We start from the raw sequence: 15,771 nt of genomic DNA, 5'->3' as shown, positions 1-15,771 counted from the left end.
AAATGAATGCTTGGTTTAGTAATTGTGACTTTGGAAAAATAACCTAACTTTTCTATTTTCTTGTCCACACAACAATGAGAATAAAAATCCTTACTGCAGACCAACACAGGAGTTGCCGATAAAGATCTGAATGCAATGCCTATCAAAATAGGCACTCAATCAATGGCAGTTATTGTTAGGCATAAATTTAAAAAATAGATTGAATATGAGTAGTATAGAGTAGTATAGATAATGTATTATGATGTTTTGGGAGCTCCATCAATTCTGATTAGAGAATTGATAAGTACTCTACATTTTTCTATGAAAGCAACTGATAAAGTAAATTGGGTCTGGATGCTTGATGGTGATGATGGTGGTGATGGTGATGGTGGTGATGGTGATGGTGATGATGGTGATGGTGATGGAGGTGATGGTGATGATGGTGATGATGATGGAGGTGATGGTGATGATGATGATGATGGAGGTGATGGTGATGATGATGATGGTGATGATGGGGATGGTGATGATGGTGATGATGGTGATGGTGATGGAGGTGATGGTGATGGTGGTGGTGATGGTGATGATGGTGATGGTGATGGAGGTGATGGTGATGATAGTGATAATTATGGTGGTGGTGATGGTGATGGTGATGGTGATGATAGTGATGGTGATGATGGTGATGGTGATGATGGTGATGATTATGGTGATGGTGATGATGGTGATGGTGATGGTGGTGGTGATGGTGATGATGGTGGTGATGTTGATGATGGTGATGGTGATGGTGATGATGGTGATGGTGATGGTGGTGGTGATGGTGATGATGGTGGTGATGTTGATGATGGTGATGGTGATGGTGATGATGGTTATGGTGATGGAGGTGATGGTGATGATAGTGATAGTGATGGTGGTGGTGATGGTGATGATGATGGTGATGGTGATGATGGTGATGGTATTGGTGATAGTGATGATGGTGATGGTGATGATGGTGATGATGATGGTGATGATGGTGATGATGATGGTGGCTTTCCCTCTTTCCACACAGAATGTTCCCCCAGACCTCTCCATCTGTACATTTGTGCTGGAACAATCCCTTTCTGTCCGAGCTCTGCAGGAGATGCTGGCTAACACGGTGGCGAAGTCAGAAGGGGCAAGTACTTAATTTATATAGACTTTGTTATATTTTTGTGACCTCAGCTACTATATGAGAAATTTCTTTCACAGGTATTGGAGATTCTGTTTTTGATGAAATACTTGTGATTTCCTTAAGTTTGACTTTCTGCTTTATTTAGCAGACCTGTGATGTGTCACAGAACATTTTAAAAAATCCAACCTCAAGGTGATCTGTGTCGTTGAACCTCATGCTTATGTCTGTGGTTTAGAACAGAATCTTTCTTTGAGCAGTTGTGTGTTGTTACATTTTCAGAGCTGTTACTATTTTCATTTAATTGCTTTATGCATGGCTGTTTGTCATTAATCTTTATTTCATTTATAAATGCCTCTAACCATGGGCCTATGTTCTAAGCTGCTTTATGGCAAGTAAAATTTCATGGCACTCTTGTGTATTTTAAATAATAAAATTATGGTGATACATCTTCAGTCAGTTGTAATTTGCGAACAGCTAACCATTTTCTTCTAAAAATTGAAATCTTATTGTGTCTTCTAATGCGGACATTTTTCTTTGAGAGCTTATCTGGTAATTTAAATTATTTTCCATGCTATGACTTGCTATGACTGATTTTTGGGCTACTATCCATTCTTAGCCAACTTAAGAATTAAGCAGAAGGATCTATAATCAAATTTTTGTTTCCTGTTTTGTTTGTTAGTTTGGTTTGAGGTTCCTTTTTTGGTACTATAATTACTGCAGTGTATGGTTTAATAAACTGTCCTATTCCCAGAAATGAGACAGATTTTCTTTTGCCCTATTGGTCTACGTGTTGCTATTATTACTGTTAATCATTGTTCCAATCTAGATAAGTAAAAAGATGAAAAAAATGATAAAACACCATTCAACAGAACATTAGTTAATTACTTATGATATAATACATTTTCATTAGCCTTGTAGTTTTTAAAATTTTAATGTCACACAGCTTAGTACTCTAATTGGTTTTTGTATTAATTTTAAATTAATTTAAAATTTTAATAGGATACTAAAAAGTATGGAAGAGAAAATTTAGTGATTTACATTTAATATTAGACTAAGCTTATTTTACAGAAGTTTTAAATATGTTATGTGTGTTTTATTTTTCAAATTCGCATTTGGTTACAGAAAGGTTTGAAATTACTGTACCAAACTATGTAAGAGTTTCTTTTAAAATTTCTGTTTTTTAATGAAAAGCTTTTAGATAGGCTTAAATTAAAGAGTAAAACATTTCTGAATTTGACTAGTTTTGTTTTTACCTGAAAATACCCCTCCTGATTTTTAAACAACATTAGGACATATCAACTTTGAAATTTAAATCTGTTTTTACACAGAAAAATCATTTTTCCTTTGCATGAGCATCTAGGCAAGTGTGTATTATCATTTCAATTATTTTACCAACTTAAGATTAAATTGTCACAGATTTAATTTTTATGCATGTAAGCTGATTTTTCTAAATTTAATAACTTTGAAAAGATGTTTTATCTCCCAAAAAATCATGGGGTTGGACTGGGCAAGCCCTAAATATTATGTGAACAAGGGTGTGTTGGAAATAATTGTTTTAGGATTTATGTTTCAAACATACTTATTAGTTAGAATTTCTGGACCCCGCAAATGTTTGTATTTGGCTAAGTTTTATTTTGAATTGTTCTCCATCTGATAGTTTCTATCAGAGTTTCTTAAGTGATAATTTATGTGATGTGTGGAACACCACCTTTTAAACCTGAACATAGCCATCATAAGTTATTAATTAGAAGATGTAAACAGAAGAATCTGCCACTGGAAAGGAGCATATTTCACTGAGCAGAATCTCACTTTTAGATAGGTAACTTTTAAGAAGAAACCACTTTCAAATAACTCAAGGAGATATTATATTTTGGGTAAAGAAAGATTCTCTCTTAGACTGCAGAGACATTTTTTTTTTCTTGAGAGGGCTTCTCTCATATTTATTGATCAAATGGTTGTTAACAACAATGAAGTTCTGTATAGGGGACTCACTGTACAATCATTAATAAACCCCAACCCTAATTCTCAACAGCCTCCAATCTTCTGAAGCATAACGAACAAGTTCTTACATAGTGAATAAGTTCTTACATGGTGAACAGTGCAAGGGCAGTCACATCACAGAAACTTTTGGATTTGATCACGCATCATGAACTATAACAATCAAGTCAGATATGATCATTCGTTTGATTTTAATACTTGATTTATATGTGAATCCCACGTTTCTCCCTTATTATTACTATTATTATTATTATTATTTTTAATAAAATGCTGAAGTGGTAGGTAGATGCAAGATAAAGGTAGAAAACATAATTTAGTGCTGTAAGAGGGCAAATGTAGATGATCAGGTGTGTGTCTATAGACTAAGTATTAATCCAAGATAAACAAGGGCAACAAAACATCCACGGATGCAGAAGATTTCTCTCAAAACAGGGGAGGTGAGGTTCTAAGCCTCACCTCTGATGATCCCAAATTTCTCACCTGATGGCCCCCCTGTGACTGTGCCTGTCTTACGTTGTTCCTCCCTTGAGGAATCTTACCCGTCTCTGGCTAACCAGTCATCTTCCGGGGCCAACAGGGAAATATAAAGTTGGTAAGTGAGAGAGAAGCAATATTGTTTGAAAAGGTTAGCGTTTTACTTCTTTGCAGATTTATGCCCTGTGGCTTCTATGCCCAGCATTTGTCTTGAGGTATCTTTACCACTTGGAAGAATTATGATACTCAGTAATTTTCTATATGAGGCACTAATTCTACTAAAGGGTTGTAATTAGGAAAGAAGAAGAAAAGCTATAGAAGTAGCAGACGGAAGAAAACATGGGAAGATTGATTATTTCTTTGACATATCTTCTTGTAAAGTAACATAAGCATGTATAGGTTTTAAACTACTAATTAAATTGTGCACACACATTAACATAATAGGAATACAGCTACATAACAAAAGCAGACCTACAATTACCAGCCATCTCCAGTGAAACCAAGAAAACCAGTTAGGCACAATAAGCATTTGTGAAAACTTATCAATGATTTGATGGATATTGTCTAACTGAATTTTAATAGTTTGAGAAAAATCAGACAATTTAAAACAACACATTCCTGGGAACTGTTCACATCCCATATGTTCTTTTAACAGTGGATAGTCTGTAGTCACAAGATTTTGGAGCGCTGCAACTTGCACTTCTCCTAATCCTTGGTTGAGTTCCAACAGTATAGATCTAGTCAAATTTGTTGTTTTACTGTATGCACAGGCCAGCTTAGATATCTCCTTCTTCATTCCAATGGCAATTCCAGAAACCGGTGGGATGAATGCAGCTACAACTGCAACAGTGCCAGGATCTTTGTTAATGTATTTTGATGATCATCTTCTGGAATGACTCTTCCAGAGTATGTTGATGTTGGAACTTCTTCATATCGTATCTTAGTTCATTTTCTGGGTGGGCAAATTAGGCTTTGATCCTCTGTATAAACACAAACAGACCCTTTGCCCACACTTTGATATGCCCTTTATACCATTGTGAAGAACTTATTGGAGGTCACTGCACAGGAACTGCTGTTAGTGCATTCTTGGGTTCTGTGATTCTGCTGCTGTTTTGTTCCTTCAGTTTTTCCTTTGTTCTTATACTCCACAGATGAGTGAAATCACTTGGTATTTCTCTTTCTCCGCTTGGCTTATTTCACTGAGCATAATAGCCTCTAGCTCCATCCATGTTGTTGCAAATGGTAGGATTTGTTTTTTTTGGCTGAGTAATATTCCATTGTGTATATGTACCACTTCTTCTTTATCCAATCATATACTGATGGACACTTAGGTTGCTTCCAATTCTTGGCTTTTGTAAATTGTGCTGCGATAAACATAGGGGTGCATCTGTCTTTTTCAAACTTGAGTGCTGCATATGTAGGGTAAATTCCTAGGAGTGGAATTCCTGGGTCAAATGGTAAGTTTATTTTGAGCATTTTGAGGAACCTCTATACTGCTTTCCACAATGGTTGAACTAATTTACATTCCCACCAGCAGTGTAGGAGGGTTCCCCTTTCTCCACAGCCTCGCCAACATTTGTTGTTGTTTGTCTTTAGGATGGTAGCCATCCTTACTGGTGTGAGGTGATATCTCATTGTAGTTTTGATTTGCATTTCTCTGATAATTAGCGATGTGGAACATCTTTTCATGTGTCTGTTGGCCATCTGTATTTCTTTTTTGGAGAACTGTCTGTTCAGTTCCTCTGCCCATTTTTTTAAGTGGATTGTTTTTAGTTTGTTGAGGTGAGTGAGCTCTTTATATATTTTGGACATCAAACGTTTATTGGATCTGTCATTTTCAAATGTATTTTCCCATACTGTAGGGTTCCTTTTTGTTCTATTGATGGTGTCTTTTGCTGTACATAAGCCTTTCAGCTTAATATAGTCCCACTTGTTGATTTTTGCTTTTGTTTTCCTTGCTCGGGGAGATATGTTCAAGAATAGGTTACGCATGTCTGAAAGGTTTTTGCCTATGTTTTTTTCTAAGAGTTTTATGGTTTCATGACTTACATTCATGTCTTTGATCCATTTTGAATTTACTTTTGTGTATGGAGCTAGACAATGGTCCAGTTTCATTCTCCTACATGTAGCTGTCCAGTTTTGCGAGCACCATCTGCTGAAGAGACTGTCATGTTCCCATTGTATGTCCATGGCTCCTTTATCAACTATTAATTGACCATGTATGTTTGGGTTAATATCTGGAGTCTCTAATCTGTTCCACTGTTCTGTGGCTCTGTTCTTGTGCCAGTACCAAATTGTCTTGATTACTATGGCTTTGTAGTAGAGCTTGAAGTTGGGGAGTGAGATCCCCCCCCACTTTATTCTTCTTTCTCAGGATTGCTTTGCCTAATCAGGGTCTTTGGTGTTTCCATATGAATTTTTGATCTATTTGTTCCAGTTCATTGAAGAATGTTGCTGGTAAGTTGATAGGGATTGCATCAAATCTGTATATTGCTTTGGGCAGGATGGCCATTTCGATGATATTAATTCTTCCTTGCCAAGAGCATGGGATGAATTTCCATTGGTTAGTGTCCCCTTTAATTTCTCTTAAGAGTGTCTATAGTTTTCAGGGTATAGGTCTTTCACTTATTTGGTTCGGTTTATTCCTAGGTATTTTATTCTTTTTGATGCAATTGTGAATGGAGTTGTGTTCCTGATTTCTCTTTCTATTGGTTCATTGTTAGTGTGTAGGAAAGCCACAGATTTCTGTGTGTTAATTTTGTATCCTGCAACTTTGCTGTATTGTGATATCAGTTCTAGTAGTTTTGGAGTGGAGTCTTTAGGGTTTTTTATGTACAATATCATGTCATCTGCAAATAGTGAGTTTAACTTCTTCTTTACCAATCTGGATTCCTTTTATTTCTTTGTTTTGTCTAATTCTCAAGGCTAGGACCTCCAGTACTATGTTAAATAACAGTGGGGAGAGTGGGCATCCCTGTCTTGTTCCCGATCTCAGAGGAAAAGCTTTCAGGTTCTCGCTGTTCAGTATGATGTTGGCTGTGGATTTATCATCTATGGCCTTCATTATGTTGAGATACTTGCCCTCTGTGCCCATTTTGCTGAGAGTTTTTATCATGAATGGATGTTGAATTTTGTCAAATGCTTTTTCCACATCTATGGAGATGATCATGTGGTTTTTGTCTTTCTTTTTGTTTATGTGGTCGATGATGTTGATGGATTTTTGAATGTTGTACCATCCTTGCATGCCTGGGATGAATCCCACTTGGTCATGCTGTATGATCATTTTGATATATTTTTGAATTCAGTTTGCTAATATTTTATTGAGTATTTTCGCATCTAGATTCATCAGGGATATTGGTCTGTAATTTTCTTTTTTGGTGGCGTCTTTGCCTGGTTTTGATATTAGGTTGATGTTGGCTTCATAGGATGAATTTTGGAGCATTCCTTCCTCTTTTATTTTTTGGTAAACTTTAAGGAGAATGGGTGTTATGTCTTCTCTGCATGTCTGATAAAATTCCGAGGTAAATCCGTCTGGCTTGGGGGTTGTGTTCTTGGATTGTTTTTTGGTTACCATTTCAATTTCTTTGCTCATAATTGGTTTTTTTTAACTTTTGTGTTTCTTCCTTTGTCTTTCTTGGAAGGTTGTATTTTTCTAGGAATTTGTCCATTTCTTCTAGGTTTTCCAGCTTGTTAGCATATAGGTTTTCATAATAGTCTTTAATAATTCTTTGTATTTCTGTGCAGTCTAACGTGATTTTTCCATTCTTATTTGTTATTCTGTTGATGTTTGTTAATTCTCTTTTTCCCTTAATAACTTTGGTAGAGGCATATCTATTTTCATTTTTTTCTTAAAGTACCAGGTCTTGGTTTCATGAATTTTTTTCAATTGGTTTATTTTTCTCAATTTTGTCTATTTCTTCTCTGATCTTTATAATGTCCCTCTTTCTTCTGCCTTTAGGCCTCATTTGTTCTTCTTTTTCCAGTTTCAGTAATTGTTATGTTAGAGTATTCATTTGGGATTGTTCTTCCTTCTTTAAGTGTGCCTGGTTCGATATATACTTTCCTCTTAAGACTGCTTTTGCTGTGTCTCACAGAAGTTGGGGCTTTTTGTTGTTGTTGTAATTTGTTTCCATATATCCCTTGATCTCTATTTTAATTTGTTCGTTGATCCATTGATTATTTAGGAGCGTGTTGTTTAGCCTCCATGTGTTTGTGAGCCTTTTTGCTTTCATGGTACAGTTTATTTCTAGTTTTATGCCTTTGTGGTCTGAAAAGTTGGCTGGATTTCAATCTTTTGGAATTTACTGTGGCTCTTTTTGTGGCCCAGTATGTGGTCTATTCTGGAGAATGTACCATGTGCACTTGAGAAGAATGTATATCCTGTTGCTTTTGGATATAGAGTTCTATAGATATCTATTAGGTCCATCTGTTCTACTATGTTGTTCAGTGCCTCCATGTCCTTTACTATTTTCTGCCCAGTGGATCTGTCCTTTAGGGTGACTGGTATGTTGACATCTCCTAAAATGAATGCATTGCATTCTATTTCCCCCTTTAGTTCTGTTAGTATTTGTTTCACATATGCTCGTGCTCCTGTGTTGGGTGTATATATATTTTGAATGCTTATATCTTCTTGTTGGTCTGAGCACTTTATCATTATGTAACGTCCTTCTTTATCTCTTGTTACATTCTTTGTTTTAAAGTCTATTTTGTCTGATTCTAGTACTGTAGCCCGTGCTTTCTTCTCTCTGTTGTTTGCCTGAAATATGTTTTTCCATCCCTTGACTTTTAGTCTGTGTATGTCTGTGGGTTTGAGGTGAGTTCCTTGTAAGCAGCATATAGATGGGTCTTGCTTTTTTATCCATTCTATTACTCTTTGTCTTGTGATTGGTGCAGTCAGTCCGTTTCCATTTAGGGTGACTATTGAAAGATATGTACTTGTTGCCATTGCAGGCTTTAGATTCGTCATTACCAAAGGTTCAAGGTTAGCTTCTTCAGTATTTTACTGCCCAAGTTAGCTCACTTATTGAGCTGTTATATACACTATCTGGAGATTCTTTTCTTCTGTCGCTTCTTATTCCTCCTCCTCCATTCTTTATATGTTGTTTGTTTTATTCTGTGCTGTTTTGTGTTTCCTTTAACTGCTTTTAGTGGGTAGTTGATTTTATTTTTTGCCTTTAGTTAGTATTTGGTTGGTCTTCTTTCTTTGCTATGATTTGATTTTCTTTGGTGACACCTGTTTAGTCTTAGAAGTGCTCCTGTCTAGAACAGTCCCTCTAAAATACCCTGTAGAGGTGGTTTGTGGGAAGCAAATTCCCTCAACTTTTGCTTGTCTGGGAATTGTTTAATCCCTCCTTCATATTTAAGTGATAATCATGCTGGATACAGTATCCTTGGTTCAAGGCCCTTCCGTTTCATTGCATTAAATATATCATGCCATTCTCTTCTGTCCTATACAGTTTCTGTTGAGAAGTTGGATTATAGCCTGATGGGTTTTCATTTATAGATGACCTTTTTCTCTCTAGCTGCCTTTAAAACTCTTTCCTTGTCCTTGATCTTTGCCATTTTTATTATTATGTGTCTTGGTTTTGTCCTCCTTGGGTCCTTTCTTTTGGGAGTTCTGTGTATTTCCATGGTCTGTTCAATTATTTCCTCCCCCAGTTTGGGGAAGTTTTCAGCAATTATTTCTTCAAAGACACTTTCTATCCCTTTTTCTCTCTCTTCTTCTTCTGCTTCCCCTATAATACAGATATTGTTCCTTTTGCATTGGTCACACAGTTCTCTTAATATTGTTTCATTCCCGGAGATCCTTTTTTCTATCTGTGTGTCAGCTTCTATGCGTTCCTGTTCTCTGGTTTCTATTCCATCAGTGGCCTCTTGCATCTTATCCATTCTGCATATAAATCCTTTCAGAGTTTTTTCACGTCTGTAATCTCCCTCCGGACATCTGTAGTCTCCCTCCAGACTTCATACATTAGCTCTTGTATATTTCTCTGCATCTCTGTCAGCATGTTTATGATTTTTATTTTGAATTCTTTTTCAGGAAGACTGGTTAGGTCTGTCTCCTTCTCAGGTGTTGTCTCTGTTATCTTGTTCAGCCTGAAATTTTGCCTTTTCATGGCAATAGGGATAGTTTCCAGAGCTGACACGAGTGACAGCTGGAAGAACTTCCCTTCTTATTGGTTTGTGGCCTTCCTTTCCTGGGAGAACAGTGACCTCTAGTGGCTTGTGCTGTGCAGCTGTGCACAGACGGGGCTTCTGATTCTTGCCCGACTGATATGGAGTTTATCTCCGCTGTTGCAGTGGGTGTGGCTTGCCTCGGCCTGCTCTTCCGATATGGTGGAGCTGTGTTGGAGCGGTAATGGCTGGGAGGCTATTTATCTCCGTGAGGGGCTTCCATGCTCCCTGCTGCCCAGGGGTTAGAGTGCCCAGAGTTCCCCAGATTCCCTGCTGCTGGACTAAGAGTCCCAGGATGCTTCCGTCCCACTGTGGGGTCCCTATCCCTTTGAGACTTACAAAAAGCACTCGCTTTTCTTTGTCCCCAGGGCACCAAGTGTGGGGACCTGTTCACAGGTCTTACTGTCCTGTTTCCCTAGTATCCCAGACCCCACACATGCACTATGTGTTCGCTCTGGTGCAGATGGCTAGGGATGGCTATTTAGCAGTCCTGGGCTCCCTCTTCCTCCCTCCCCACTCGACTCCTCTTCTCCTGCCCAGAGCTGGGGTGTGGAGCGCTCGGATCCCACTGGTCCGGGGCTTGTATCTTACCCCCTTCGTGAGGCGCTGGGTTCTCGCAGGTGTGGATGTGGTCTGGATGTTGTCCTGTGTCTTCTGGTCTCTCTTTTAGGTAGAGTTGTCTTTGTTGTATTTTCAAAAATATATTTGGTTTTGGGAGGAGATTTCCGCTGCTCTACTCATGCCGCCATCTTGTCTCTGCCTCTCTGCAGAGACATTTTGATTGACCCAGGATTGTACCCAGGAGTGCTACTCAACATATTTAATAACTAGTTTGGCACAGGATCAGTTAGGCAGAGTGGACTTTGGACCTAATGCTGAAGCAAAGATCTGGCAGATTTGGGTGTGGTCTGAGTGACTTGGGGGTATCCTGTGGTCAGGGCTAGGGAATACTTAGAACTTGGGGATGTAACTATTTAAGATAGATGTTTTATGCTTTAATAGCCATCTTAATCATAACAGTGTAAACTGGCTAAATAGTGTGCCTGATAACCTGTGATCAAGGATGTGACTGGCCCTTGTAAGAATCAAATCTTTTGTACTCTGGGTATCCATAGCCTCTTTCCTAGTGTCTCATAATTCACTAGTGTCTCTCTTGACTCATGGGAATCTATGGCAAGTCCTTTTGTCAAGCAAATTGTCATCTTCAATTTTAATAAATAGGACATTTGCTTAAAGAAAGATCCACTTTTGCTAGGATGAAGTGTGTCAGCAAGATAATCCTAATTTTCATGACATCTTTTCTTTTCTTACAAATTAGTAGTGTATCCTTCAGCATTTCAGGGATAAATGTGGAATTCACATATAAATCAAGTATTGTTTATAGTTCATGATGCGTGGTCAAAACTGAGAGGTTTCTGTGATATGACTGCCCTTGCACTGTTCACCATGTAAGAACTTATTCACTATGAAGAACTTGTTCACCACATAAGAACTTGTTCGTTATGCTTCAGAAGATTGGAGACTGTTGAGAATTAGGCTTGGGGTTGATAACTGATTGTGCATTGAGTCCCCTGTAGAGAATTTTATTGTTGTTAACAACCATTTGATCAATAAATATGAGAGATGCCCTCTCAAAAAAAATTAATATTGTATCACAAAGAAACTTATGTATTACCTGATTCCCCTATTTGTTCATAGTCAACTTTACGAAGCCATATTCTTTGTTTTTTAGTAGTTCTTCCTAAATTTTGTATGTAATTCAGTAAATGGAATAATACTCCTGCTATTTGATATCCAAAATCTTGTCACAGCAATACAAACACACTTGACAAAAATAAGGAAAGACATTTCCATCTAGAAACATGCCTTTTCTTTTTATAGTTACGCACCATTTTGCTCATATTATAGGGTTCTGCCAATAAATGCATGGTTTTCAAAAAGGTGCAGAAAACAAACAAGGAAGTCCCAACATTATTCATTATGCCAAAACAAATCATGAAAATTATTGATACCTAAAGAAGATTCGTAAGATTAAACAGGAAAAATTTTACATAATTTATGAAGTTTTGATTCCATGGAGTTGCTTATTGTGATGCAAAAAAACATTGTGAAAGGATATCATCTAAAGGGATTTCCTAAAATATCAGTTTAGTAATAACAAATGTGTGATAAGGCAGATCTAGATCCAATATAAATATAATTCCATTGAGCATTATTTAGCTTATTTTTATTCAAGCATATCAATATTAGATAGGCTGATGTGTTTATCTGAGTAGCCACTCACAGGGCCTTTAACGTCCTGAGGGTGGAGACAGTACCCATAACACCAGGAGAAAATGACTCCTGAGCAGAGCCCATTCTTCTGGCTGAATTTTGTCTCGGCTTCTGTATACGCACAACTTTGCTTCTACTCTTCCTTCTGTTCTTCCTCTGGGTGGCTCTGTGTAATTGGTCAGCTTCTGAATCCACCTCTGCCTCTCCTCATTCTTCAGATTTACTTTGCATATTGGTGATAGAGCACAGGACTAAAAGCATGGCTTTGCAGAGTTAGAGAACTGTTTGAGAATACCAGCTCTGACACATATTGGCTCCGTGGCTTTGGGGAAGGTCATACTGCAATGTCAGGTTTAAAGATTATTGAATGATGGCATATGTAGCCTATTTAGCATACATTTAACAGTGGCTATTTTTGTCATTTTATTTATTCTCATATCTATATGCTCCCTTGGCTGGACTGTCACTAGTTCCTGACGGACTTTTCCTTGGCCTTGTCAGCTTCCTTCTCTGTGACCTTGGCTGGTCTTGTCCCCTTTTCCTCTTCCTCCACATGGCTAACCCCACATGGTTCTGCCAGTTTCATGATGGGCCAGTTATGTCAAAATACAGACTCAGCAATAATATTTGCTCATTTCTGTATATGTTCTAGTTAATGAAGCTTAATTGATGATATACTTTTAGCTGTTTATTTTGTTATGCCTTAGGTTATAAACATTTTTGATGAATATTTTCTCTGTAGACTTTTGTTTTTTTACTGTCTAGTTCAATTTAAGGATTCCATTTCATAGGAGCACAGATATACAGTGAAAAGTGACATAGTATAGTGGAAAGAGCTTTCATTTTGGAGTGAAGTTTATTGAAAATACTTTTTCAAATATTTTTATTAATTATCATTTGTTGAAGAGTCATTGCTTTTATTTAATGCCATGTGTGTACTAAGTGGCTTACCTACATCTTGCATTTAGTATGCAATTTAAAAATTATAGCATTGGAGTGTCCTTTCTGTCTTTCAGTTTAGTTGTTTCTGAGAGAATTATAGGACCCTGTCCTTTTTGACTTTGGTTTGTGACCACTTGACTATTGGTACCTCATTGTTAGAATATTTTAGCTTTAACTAAGAAAGAAAACCCAAACCAATATTTGTTCCTTATATCCTGCTCTTTGGTGGGAAGTAGGTTGAAATTTATAATTTGGGAGATTATGATTGGTATTGTTAATTCACTTTGTCATATATTTTCCTCATTATTATAGGTAACTAGCAGTTTACTAAAATTAAAATTATGAATGATACTATAAATACCTATAAAATTCAGAATATAATGTTATTTCTTTTTATGAGTAAAATCATTCCATTCTAACATTTATTTAATGCAAATTTTTTAAACATTTAGAATATGTACTTTATAAGGCTCTGTGGGCAGAAAGATGAATAATAAGTGATTTTTGTCATTAATGGGTTCACATTCTAATGCAGGTGTGGAAAACAATTATAGTATAATGTGATGGGCATTATCATAGAAGTATATGTACTTAGAGTGTTAGCTTGAGGAAGGAATTGGGTATGTGGAACTTGTCATCCCTTAGAATTTTCTGCAGTCATTTCTAAGACAAGTAGAAATAATAAAATGATTGCTATAGAAATCATTTAAAATTTTTCTCCAAGGAACAATTTGATCTCATTAGGCTATTCTTTAGAATTCTAATAGAAAACAGTACTTGCCTGGAGGACAATGCGTAACATGTCCAGAAATATTCTTAAAATGATTTTTATGTTTTAATTTGCCAAAATGGTTTATTATCTTATATGAACCCCTAAGAATGTTTCATGTTTCTAAATTATATACTGTCTGTAATCAAAAGTATGAAATACTACAGTGAGTTAACTGTTACTGGAGATATACGTCCAACTCAAACATGTTCCATTTTTATGAAAAAGAAGCTATACAGTTTGGTTTATTAGTACAGCTGTGCCATTCTTCTAATAAAATCTCTGTTTTTTAAAAGCATGTACTCTGACAGTATTAAAATGTTTCAAGAAGCAATGAGCTAAATTTATAGGTAAGTCAAATTTTTTAAAATACATATTTTAAACTTTGAAGCACCATAAATAACTTTTGAAGAAGTACATTTGTCAAACATTAAAGCACCAATTTCAGGCAAGTAATTGCATTTAACGTCATTTTATATAAATGCAAGTTCAGAAGATAAAATTGACAAAGATCTGTGCTGGATTTCCTAGTGGTTAAGTGCATTATTTGTATAGCAAACTCCCTGAGTTCAATTCCTGGTAACCTTAGGAGAGCTGCTTGGCCTTTCTAGGCCTCACTCTTGTGCTTTGCAGTGTGGGGGAAAATAGTAGTCTTTTCCTCACAGAGTTGTGAGAATCTAGTAAGTTAATATAACGGAAGTATGGCCACAGTCCTGGTACCCAGGAAGCACTGTGGCTATGTTATTATCATTATTATTGTGATTTTGCTTTGGGTTGGTCTGAACAAGCTGCTACCAGACCTGGGAAAGCAACTATAAACTCAGGACTAAATATTAAAAACAAAACAACAACAGAACCCCTACTTTTCAAAGACTCTAGAGAGTTGAACAAAAGCAGGCAGATTCTGGAGAGGAGAATCCAGGCCAACTGGGAAATGGGTTTGGGGTAGATGATGTTCCCATTTATAAAGCCTATAGCCAGAACGTGCACACAAGTGAGTTCTGTGTGGTAGCTAACACCCCAGAAGAACACCCACAGTATCTCTGAAGACAGAATTCAGGGCCTTTGGAGAGTGAAGGAGTAATCCTGGAAAAGAGACATCTGTAGAGCGGAGCCCCACGTTCTGTGTATAAACTACCCAAGTCCCTGGCTGATGCTTAAACTGTATACATTGGGCACAGACATCAATTCAGTTGCCATTGCTAAGGCAATGAGATTTTCCCTGCCACCCAGGACTTTTCAGTTTGTAGCTGGAGTCCCACCAAGTTAATTGCCTGTTAAGACATCAGTATTTTTCCGAGGTATATAGCAGAGTCCAGAATCTTGACATTAGAGTAGGGCAGGATGCAATCCACAATTGCTTGACATAGGAAGAAATGTAGAAATGTGACCCAATCTCAACAGAAAAGACAACCAAGAACAACCCTGAGATGATCTTACCAGACAAGGATGTAAAGCAGCAGTTCTAATTATGTTTAGTGAAGCAAGGAAAATATGTTTACAGTGAACAAAGAAGATTCAAATACTCAGCATTGAAATATTATTCAAAGAAACAAAATGGGATTTCTAGGCCTAAAAACTACAGTATCTAAGAAGATCACATAGCTAGCAAGTGGTAAAATTGGGGTCAAACCCATGTCTCCCATGACTATTGACCTCTGAAGCCTGTGTTTTTTAAGCTCTTTGCTGTGGAGCATCCACATGGTAAGAGCGGAGCAGTAGTAGAGCCTAAGAGGATATTGCTCTTCAAGCAGTAGGAGGAAGCTTCATGGAAGGCTTTGGGAAGATGCTGAGCGGTTAAGAGAACCACGGGAAAATAGGCACAGAAGTCACGTGCATTAGTTTCTCTGGCTTTAACAATTTACTACAGGCCTGATGGCTTTAAACACCATCAGTTTATTGTTATCTTCCAGTTCTTGAGATCAGAAGTCTAAAATTAGTCTCTGTGGGCTAAAATCAAGGTGTGGGCAGGACCATATTCCTACATTCTTCTCAGGAAGGATCTGTTTCCTGCCTT

At 37.2% G+C, this 15,771-nt stretch overlaps 1 protein-coding gene across 5 annotated transcripts in view; it reads left to right on the top strand.

Moving 5' to 3' along the window:
- RYR2 (ryanodine receptor 2) overlaps window positions 1-15,771 on the top strand; it is an 894,209-nt gene that overhangs the window by 288,489 nt on the left and 589,949 nt on the right. For all 5 annotated transcript variants that reach the window (XM_073241246.1, XM_073241245.1, XM_073241243.1 and 2 more), the window contains exon 3: window positions 1,022-1,126. In XM_073241246.1, the coding sequence (XP_073097347.1) occupies window positions 1,022-1,126 (105 nt within the window). The remainder of the gene's footprint in view (window positions 1-1,021; window positions 1,127-15,771) is intronic.

This window comes from Manis javanica, chromosome 7 (genome assembly GCF_040802235.1).
Source record: "Manis javanica isolate MJ-LG chromosome 7, MJ_LKY, whole genome shotgun sequence".
In the NCBI taxonomy this organism is placed as follows: Eukaryota; Metazoa; Chordata; class Mammalia; order Pholidota; family Manidae; genus Manis; species Manis javanica.
This window is presented reverse-complemented; position numbering and strand designations above follow the sequence as displayed.